A 10,151-nucleotide genomic window follows, 5' to 3' on the forward strand; every position below is an offset into this window, starting at 1 on the left:
CAGTGGGAATGTGGTAGAGTTCCTGAGTGGCTCATACTGTCTCTTGTCCTGTCAGGAGGTAAAATAGATAAACAGAGCATGTGGGAAGAGCTGGAAGTATTGCTATGATGGAATCTTAAATGAGAGAGAGAATTTAAAGTATTGTCAAGGAAGGAAGCATAAGGGCCATGGGACATACAGAGAATATTGTAACATGGAGAGCCAAAAGGACTTGTTAGGGAGCTGAGACAACTGCAGTGCAAAACACTGGGATGGAAATCTTTGTTAATTTTGATGAAGTCTGTATATAAAAAATAAAGACTCTAAAGAATTCTGCATTTTGTTGAAAAATTTTAATTATAAACCACTGGTATTTATACTGTGTATTTAATTTAGTCTAAGGTTGTTGCTGCAGAACACCTTGTCCGATGTGTCAGTCTCTTGATTGGTGTTCTTGGTTGCTATTGCTACACTGGTATATTTAAAGAAGAGGATGCCTGTAAATCAGGGTTGTTCCAGAATGCCAAGGTAAGCAGCAATGTGTTTGGGAGCTATTAAAAATGAAATAAATCATTACCTATAAAATAATTTAAAAAATTCTATTCATATTGACGTATTTTCAGAGCATGAATATTTCCACTGGTCTCTGCTTAAAAAAGGCAGTTGAGAGAGGTTTAAATATATTACTGCTGTTGAAAGAGAGGAGTCACTGAAATTCTGTCAGTACACCAATGCATCAGTTTTGCAGCAGAGAGTATTCTAAATACGATACATTTCTGAGTCACCCCTTTTAAAAAAATAAAATAATCACGGACATGTGGACAAAGGACTACTTAGAGGATAACAAGTCCTTTCATTTATAGGTCCTTTTTGCAGGAATTTGTTAAGATCATTTGATGGTTTAAACCAGTATGAGACAGCTGCTGTTATTGTTACTGTTGCTACTACTACTATCTGATCTGGTTTCTTGCTTAAATATGGAGAGATGCTGTCTTTTTCTTTTGTGATTAAAATATCAGTGTTTCAGGCAGGTCTAGTCCGTATTTTCTGTCACTTCTGGAGCAGAATTAGTGAAACAAATTTTTAAAAAAGTCCAAACTCATTGATGCACACTATAAATATCAAAGGTGCATGAATGAGAATCATGTCCTTTTGTCTGTGTGTGTGTGTGCTGTGTATGTGCCAATGTATAAAGGAATTTAAAGGAGGTATTCTAACTGTGTTGTATTTTTACTAGTCTCTCATTCATTACGTCGGAGAAAGCATTTCTCAGTCTAAAAACAAACTAAATGAAGATGCCCAGGTCAATTCATTGAGGACTTTGATAATGCAATGTACAAAATGTTTATGCAATTGTACCAAGGTAAAGTTTATAAAGGAATTTATATTTATTTCTTTATTAATGATACCACAAAGTTGAATATCATACATATGGTACCTGAAAAAAATGAATTAACCTGTCTGTACATCTTGCTTTCTTACAGAGCAGTGCTAGTAAGATGCTGTCTAATATATTCATTCGTTTGTTAACATCAAAATTTATGAATGATCTTGTAGATATTTGCAAAAATCTGGTAAGTATGTTCTGTTTCTCAGTGCGTGCTCTTCTGCGAGAGGATTGTTTTTACAGGATAATAATTTGGAGGCAAACCAAATGAGATACTTATTACTAAAAAACAGATCAAAATACATTGAGTTTTATAGAGAATTCCTAACTGGAAACATTTCTACTTAGCATTTGAATACAGACATAGGGTAAAAATGAGAGCAGATGGATAACACTTGATCAAGGTTAGCATGCCAGCTCACATTAAATAAGAAGTTATGTTATTTTTGGAAATCTTTTAATATTGTATTGGAGTAGAAGTGTATACAGATTTTATGCCACAGAAGGTATTTCTGTAACTTCTGACATTTAAGTTAATGCACTTGCAAAGTTTAAAAAACTTCTTTTTGTTTTGCAGTTTGATGGACTCATGTGCCTTAAAACACTTTAAAGGTGTTTCTTATTAGATATTAAATCTTACAACTGTAAATGACTCCTTTCTCAGTGACAGAAGTAATAGGGTGGCACATCACTGTATTTAGCATAACTCTGAAAACTTCTCTTTTTGGCACATTGTCCTGTAGTCAGGTCTAGGTAGGAAAAATCCTTTGTTTTTTCAGGTGAGGAGAAGCTGAGAGTTTTCTGGTAACTTTTCATCTGATATGAAAAGTAGTAATTAGTGTGCCCTCAAAAAGGTTGTACACTTTCATTTCTCTGTAATTATGAAGTATAGTGAGAAGTTTGTCAGTCTTGTAGAGAGGATTGTTTTTCAAACACTAACAAAACAGAGATTAGTGTCTGTGTTAGGAAGCTTATGTCCTAAAGAGAATAGTTTGGATCAAACAGTTCACAGGTGTAGAAGACACACACACAAAGGATGTGGTAAGTTCATCAGTTCAGTGTAACTCTTATTGTCTTCACCTGTTCTAGTTCACTGGGAAACTGTAGTGTCTTTCCTTGTGTTGTGCCTGTGGTGTTTCTCCTGTCCTTAAAAGCCAACTTTAAAATAATGTGGTGTTTTTGTCAGATGACATATACTGGAAAACCAAGTGAACTGGGAGAAGTGGATCTAATGGGGAATGATCCTGAGGAGAGTATAATGGAAGTAGATAACCAGGTATCTGATGATCTATTTGATGATCATTCAGTGACTGACATCAGTGATACAAATGAATCTGGTGACATGCAAAATCTAACAGGTAAGTCTTCTCTGTGTCCACAACTATTTGCAAAAGTTTGTTTTTACAGACTGCTGTTTGCTTGAATGATAGTGAGATCCAGAATTGTGCTGCTCTATTAACAGTTGAAGCAGATAATGGTTAAACCAGGTACTTTCTAAACATAAAATAGAGTTTTGTACCTCATTTGGAACGATAAATGTATTTTTTATTTTGTAAATAGTAAAATATAAGCAGAGAAGCTAGCTAACTTTTCAAAGTCAGGCAGAAGTTTTGGCAAAGAAAAGACTAGGAAATGTGTCTGTAGGAGACCTGCCTCTGTCATTAGACTGTGTTTCATTTTCTTAAAAGTAGTCCTATTTAACTTTTCTCCTTTTCCTGATCAGTAGTTATTGTCAAGGTCAGCTTTTTTATACATCTGAACCTGCAGAGGGACAGCAGTATGAATTTGTCTGTTTATTCCTGTCAGGGGCTACAAGTACTGATGTTCTCTTTTGTTTTAAATTCCTTCTTAAAATTGTGTGTAGCTTATTTTTTAGTCAAGACTGTCTTCTGTTTATTGTTGAATGAGAAGGAAATCAGGGTGTTATATTAATGCCACAAGCAGTAGCTGGTCTGTTTTCTACATCATATTCAATAAGTGTCTTCAGAAGTATCTTCTCCGACCATCCAATAAATGATTCTAGTAAAGTTTGTTATTGCAGAAAATTGCAAGAGTTCTAAATGTGACAGCAAAATGGTATTTGTAACTTATTTTTTTTAGGTTATAACTGAAATTTCAATGAGGATGTAATTGTCATAATTTCAATTTTGGGGAAGCTTTGAATCCATAGTTCAAAATACATCCTAAGTTACAGTTAACAACATGAAACAACACAGCTGGAGATGGTTCCGCTGAGTTTATTGTATCCTTGATGGAGAAATCAGCCATATGTATGGGCACATAAAATTAAAAGCCTTTGTTTTAGATAGGGCCTTTGTAAAAGTGGGAAACACACTCAAGAAGCTGTTACTGATGCAGGAACTGCTCAATAACAAACTTAAAGGTTGCTAATACTCTATCTATTTTGAGAACTTAGATTAGTTTTGTAAAGACCTAAAATGTTATCAACTTTTTTGTCATCCTTGGAGAAGCATTTCTTACATGAAAATCTTATTTTCAGGTGCTTTGAGCCCATTAGCTGAAGAACAGTTGACAAAGCAGGATTTACTTCTCCTTGAAATTCTGAGATTCTTATGTATTTGTGTAACTACAGTCCAAATTCAGACAGTGAGCTTCCGAGCCTCTGATATACGGAAGAAGCTGTTAAAGCTTACTGATGGCAGTGCCTTTGATAGTGCTAAGCCATTGCACCTGCACATGGTGAGTGTGAGCTTTTTTTTACAGAAGATCCACTTCTGTATTTGTACTGGTTTTAAATTTGTACGTTCTTGTTAATTGTATATTCTTGTCTTGCTCTTGTCTTTGGTTCCCTGAGAAGACATTAAAATGGCTGCTTTTAGTGTTCTGAAGTATGCTGTGGTTGGGGATAGAGCAGTTAGAATTTGTTGAAAGCCAGAAAATAAAGAGAGGTATAAACATCTTGCCTTTTATCATCAATTGTTTGTTAAATAGCTAGAAATGGTCTCTGTAGTAGAACAGAATCTGTGTTTTAGTTTACAAAGGAAATATTTTTGACTGCAAAAACTAAAAATTTCGTGAGCCATATTGCAGTGTGACAGTCAGCTTGAAAAGATAGTCTACCTGTGAGAGCGGACAATAGGTACCCTTGCTGCGTGATTTTGTGTAAGAGTTACTGAAAAAGATTTATAGTTTTTCTTTTTGTCTGCTTATTTTCTTAAGTAGTATTTTCCATTTTGGTTTGTGTTTTTTTTTTTTTTATTCCCCAGTACTTGGTCCTTTTGAAGGAGCTCCCTATTGAAGAACACTTCTTGCCTGAAGACGATGTTCTTATGCTTCTTAACCCTCTTTCGTAAGAGAGAAACTATTCAGCATGTATTAGAGCTATTTTAGTTCAACAGTTAGAGGATTTGGGGATGTTAAGTTTTTAAAGATATTTTTTTCTCTCTTTCTTTCTTTCTTTCACAGTGATGTATGTTCATCGTACCGTCGAGATCAAGAAGTTTGTAAAGTAATTCTAGATAATTTGCTTCCTGTAGCAGTAGGGTTGGACCAGTCCAACACACATACTGAAGAGACAAGTATTGCCCAAGGAAAATTTTTGACAGTTGTTGAAGCCTTTTGGTATGTTTCATCTATTTAATGCTGAATTCTGTCTGGCATAAAATTTTTAACTTTGCTCTCAGTGTGAAGACTGTAGTGCTGTTGTGTGTCTTGCTGTTGGTATCCTATGTTATCTTTATCCAGGATTTAATGTTCCAGATCTTCTGTGTCATGTTATATTTCATAGAATCACAGAATGTTAGAGATTGGAAGGGACCTCAAAAGATCATCTAGTCCAATCCCCCTGCCGGAGCAGGAACACCTAGATCAGATCACACAGGAACGCATCCAGGCGGGCTGTAGCAAAGAATCATATAATCCTTAAGATAGTGTTAGAACAATAAATGCTACACTGTTGTGTATTAGCAAAGGCTAATTGTATTCTGAATTGCATCAATACTTATAACAAATTATGATTTCAGCAACCAAAAATGAATATTGTTTACAATTGTAGATTGTCAGTAAAAGCTTCAAATCCTCTCAAGCATGCCTATTCAGCACAAAAGAATGAACTGTGAGCAGCAGAAACTAACTTGTTAGACTTTCTCAAAATTGTTGGCAACTTTTTCCTGTACTCAAGTCTTCCTTATTTTAGGCATCTAGCTCAAGGAGGGAAATGCACAGCACCAGTAAGAGTGGCCCTTATAAACTGCATGAAAGCCCTGCTTGAGGTAATCACAGATTTTCTGACATTCATTAGCATGTTAAATATGTACTTGAGGTGTACTTAAAAACAGTATCTAAAGATCTTTTGCATACATCAATGTATATTCCATTGTAGGTCATCTGTATATTTTAAACCACAATAATTGTTTTCTTCAGGCTGATCCTCATTGCAAGTGGGCGATCCTTAATGTGAGAAATGAAGATCTAGCTGTGAGTGATGCTTTCCCACATTTTCTCGCAGATAGTCACCATCAAGTTCGCATTCTTGCTGCAAAGTCGGTTACCAGGTGATAATGTAGAACTTTTTCTGTTTATAAGAATAATGCTTAATTTCCCTTAACTGGGTGTTACTTCTCCTGCTGCATAGCTGCTCTTTTCAGTACTTCTGGGGCTTTAATCTTGACAGAATATAAAAGCCTACCAAGTTGCTTTGGTTAAGGTGTTCAAGCTTTGTCTGCATTTTGATTGTTCTGTTATGTGAGATAGATATATATAGAGAGAGAAACAATACATCTATAAAAAACTCTTTGTACTAAATTTATCATGCGAAATGTGAATAGGAAATAGTTTTTATCCTCTAGAAATAGATTAGGTACATTGTTCTTCAAAGGATCTTGTATTTTGAATACTGTATATAGTTCTTTCTCCATACATCAAAAAGGATGTAACTGAACTGAAATATAGCGGTAGAGGAGGAACGCTTTATACACAGCTATTGGTTGCATAAACTGGAGCCCTTAGCAGAAAAATAGTTGAAATGCAGAGGTATAACATAACTCTACAAAATCTGGAGCAAAACAAAGTGAAGATTGGCAGTCTTTTCCGGTTTAAAGACTAGGGGACATCAGGTGAAGCTAACAGGTTCAAGATTCTAAGAACGTATGGTTTACTTCTTTGTACAACATTCAGGTGTCCTGAGTGTTATTGTACTAACTTTAACTGGATGTGTTACAAGGGTTCAGAAAGCAACAAATTCACTAAAGAGGAAGTCATTGATGGATGCTAAATACGGTCTCTACTTCTAACTCATGATCTGCCTAGGTCACCTGTGGTCAAATGTTGTATTCAAGGAATTACTGTGCATACAAAGCAAGCATATGGTGATCTTTCTTAGGTATCTATTAATAGTCACTTAGAAATGGCTAGAATACCAGTTAGTCCGATCCACTGTGGTGGTCCCATTTTTGTTACAAAGAGCAAAGTAGCTTGGGCCTTTATTTACAAAAAATAAATTCTTTGAGAATTTCTTTTTACATATACATCTGTTCAATAAATATATTCCCGAAGTACTTTGTGACATTAAGTGTTCTATTGGGATGCACAACTGAAGTTTGGCTTCCTGCATTGTCAGAGATTGGGAAACTTTTATGTTTTCAGGCTTTTCATTTTGCCCCATCAGATGTTCTTAGTGTTACTGATAATGTTTGAGGGAGAGGAAGGAAAGGCTGCTGTACAATAAAGTTAAGAAGGAAATAGTGATACTCAGAAAATCAGAGTCTTATTATTTGATATGCACGATATGCAGTAGTTCTGTAGACTAAATTTATGCTAATAATTATTGTTCTTTTTTTGAAGTTTGTTTCAAGATGTGAAACAGCGAGATTCTTCTGGAATGTCAAAACCTCTTCCCTTGAAGCTCCAGCAAAAGGCTTTTGAGAATGCATATCTCAGAGTTCAGGAAGGAATGAGAAATCTGGTACCAACTTCTAGTCATTAGTTTTGTCTAGTTTTCGTCTTATGAGTAAGATGACTTTTAAAATGATCATGTTTAGTTTTCTGAGAACATTAGTTCTTCTGGACTTCTGATAATCTGAGGTAGTGAAACAAGGTGATAGTCGGGAAATTCCTTACACATCCAGTCAGTCACTGTTTTGCCCACATTAGAAGTTTGTAAACTTTTTCACTGTGTGTTCCAGACTGCTCTTCTGTATCATACTATTTGTTGTTGTGGGTTTCAGTACTGTAACACTTAAGAATCAAAGAAAAATAGAGCCTCAGTATTCCGGACAACATATAAATAGTGAATAAGAGGCAATGTAGATTCAAATTATGTGTTTACGTAGTATAAAAGCAGATTTGTAAATTTCAGTAAGACCATGTTTCCAGTGGTATTAGAGCAGTGGTTTTCACAATAACAAAATTTGCTTAAAAATTAAACTATTCATAAGAAACTTCAAGTGAAGGAAAAGTTTTACTTGAGTGCAGTGACTAGAAATACAGTGGTGTATACTACTGTGGAATTTCTTAAACTATTAATTGTTCTTTCACTTTTTCTTCTTCCTTGCCTACCATGCTAAGTCATCTACAGCATCTACATTTTCGAATTTTTTTTCTGTCAGGCTGTCATCTATCTGCATGTCATCTCTCTGTCACATTTTCTCTCTGTTCCCTTTGCGTACTGTCCTGTAGCCTGGGCTCATTGCTGAGGCCTCGTCTCTCTGTACTGTCATGTCCAGCTCTTTGTCTTCTCGTCTCATTTCTCTGTTCCCTTGGCTCCCTGTTCTGTCACCTCAGCTTGCTGTTGTCTGTTAGCTTCTGCCCTTTCACTGCAGTTTCCTCTTCCTTTTATTCAATATTCATCACTTGTTGACACAATGACTTAACAGGGGAAGAACTACATTTGAATTATGAGGCAGTTCTTTAAGTGTCAGGGAGGAGCAAAAAGGAGACTTGTCTTGTCAGTGCCTCCATCATTTCTCTGCTAAGTGTGTTGCCTTTGTTTAAACTGCTGATACTATAACACGAACTGGAGCATGTGAGGTATTGGCATGTGTGCTGGCATGCTGGAAGCAGTAACTTCTGGTAGAGGAGTGGTGCAGACAGCTGAGGGAAATAATTTTTAAGCAGCCAAAACAGTATTTTCAGCAGTATTTATGTCAATGCTTTTAATTTAAAATTACTTAGGCTATTTTTTTAATTAGGAGATTGATTTAACAGAATATTTGTACAAGTTCTTCCTTATTTCTTATTGAAGGTCAGGGCTGATGCAAGTCCTGAAGATCTTTTGGACAAACAGTGTAATGGAAAAGCAGCTTTGCTGATGCTTATAACTATGGTTTTGTGCTGCAGTCCAGTCTGTGAAAAGCAGGCTTTGTTTGCTATTTGCCAATCTGTGAAAGAGAATGGATTAGAACCTCATCTTGTGAAAAAGGCAAGTTTAAAATTCCATTGTGTATTTAGGTTATAAGTTAAGGTTAGGTTAAAATAGGAATGGTACAAAATGCTTCTGTCAGTATTGAAAGTTGTTAAATTTTGTAAAAGTGTGACTAACATGAGACTTAGATATCTGAGTAAATTTGTAGTTATATTTAATGACCTACATAGAAATAATGACATCATAAAAAGCAATTTTAGTGGTAAATGCTGTATGTTAAAAGCACAGATCTGAAATGCAAATAGTTTTTTATACATTGAAGATTGCAGAAAATCTTTCTACCCAGTGGAAGTAAAGTGAGTTTTCAGATATGGAAAATATGTAAAATAATTGCACAGTATTTGAAGATAGTATGTGTCTTGTTTGAAGTTTAAAGTTCACAAGGGCATACTGAAATGATTGCTATTTATACCGTAGCCTTTCGTGCCTGTCATTTTTTTGGTACACGTTCTCTCCTTTTTCTCTTTTGTTTCTGTTCCTTGCCTCTTGACTTTATACACAGTCTCTACCCCACAAAATGTGTACCGGCTGTCCGTTCTTTGCATACCACCTCACACAGGGTAGTTGTAGTTCTTTGATGGCAGTGTTTGGAGATATGGCAATACAAATAATAAAAAAATTGCTTATGCTAAATAGGAGCTGAGTTATACAAGTATTCTTGAAAGGCTGGAGGGGAGAGGACGAGGAGGTGTGGTACTGTCAGTTTGCCATAGTATGACACACTCTGCATGCTATTTCTGCACTCTCATTTCATGCACAGGTTTTGAAAAAAGTAGCTGACATTTTTGGCTATAAAAGTACAGAAGACTTCATGACATCCCATTTAGACTATTTGGTGATGGAGTGGCTGAAAATAAATGACAGTGGATATAGCCTGTCTGCTTTTCCTTTTGTTCTTCTGAACTATAGTAGCCTTGAGGAATTCTACAGGTAAGTTTGCTATATGAAAGGAGTTTATTTAGATTTATTTACAATTATGACGCAGGGTATCAAATTTCTAAATGTAGTAGAGCATCAGGATTTTGTTGTAAGATAACATGAGAGTTTTTAAAATGTATTCCAAGTGTCTTGTATATTATATTTATGCCGGTAAGATTTTTTTTTTATAGCAGTAACTAAACAACAATTACAAGTTTAGTTACACAGTAGAGGAATGGTATTTGCTATATTATGCTTGAGGTTTTTTTAAAAATCCAGTTCAAGGACATTCTGTAAATGTATTTACTGCACGTAGGTCTTGTTATAAAGTTTTGGTTCCATACCTGGTGATTAGAAGTCAGTTCGAAGATGTGAAATCACTTGCCAACAAGATTGAAAAAGACTGGAAGCAGGTTCTAGCAGACTGTTTTCCAAAGATAATTGTGAATATCCTCCCGTATTTTGCGTATCAAAGCCATGGAAAGA

General features: G+C 35.4%; 1 protein-coding gene across 1 annotated transcript in view; it reads left to right on the plus strand.

Moving 5' to 3' along the window:
* The window catches only part of ATM (ATM serine/threonine kinase), a gene marked incomplete at its 3' end in the record, with an annotated part of 57,888 nt that overhangs the window by 16,900 nt on the left and 30,837 nt on the right, over positions 1-10,151 (plus strand). Inside the window, exons 13-25 of the mRNA XM_010088168.1 lie at positions 382-507; positions 1,217-1,342; positions 1,464-1,553; positions 2,553-2,724; positions 3,867-4,066; positions 4,594-4,676; positions 4,793-4,948; positions 5,523-5,598; positions 5,750-5,880; positions 7,169-7,289; positions 8,568-8,744; positions 9,508-9,677; positions 9,982-10,139. Of these exons, the coding sequence (XP_010086470.1) occupies positions 382-507; positions 1,217-1,342; positions 1,464-1,553; positions 2,553-2,724; positions 3,867-4,066; positions 4,594-4,676; positions 4,793-4,948; positions 5,523-5,598; positions 5,750-5,880; positions 7,169-7,289; positions 8,568-8,744; positions 9,508-9,677; positions 9,982-10,139 (1,786 nt within the window). The remainder of the gene's footprint in view (positions 1-381; positions 508-1,216; positions 1,343-1,463; positions 1,554-2,552; positions 2,725-3,866; positions 4,067-4,593; positions 4,677-4,792; positions 4,949-5,522; positions 5,599-5,749; positions 5,881-7,168; positions 7,290-8,567; positions 8,745-9,507; positions 9,678-9,981; positions 10,140-10,151) is intronic.

Source organism: Pterocles gutturalis, unplaced genomic scaffold (genome assembly GCF_000699245.1).
Source record: "Pterocles gutturalis isolate BGI_N339 unplaced genomic scaffold, ASM69924v1 scaffold2787, whole genome shotgun sequence".
Taxonomy (NCBI): domain Eukaryota; kingdom Metazoa; phylum Chordata; class Aves; order Pterocliformes; family Pteroclidae; genus Pterocles; species Pterocles gutturalis.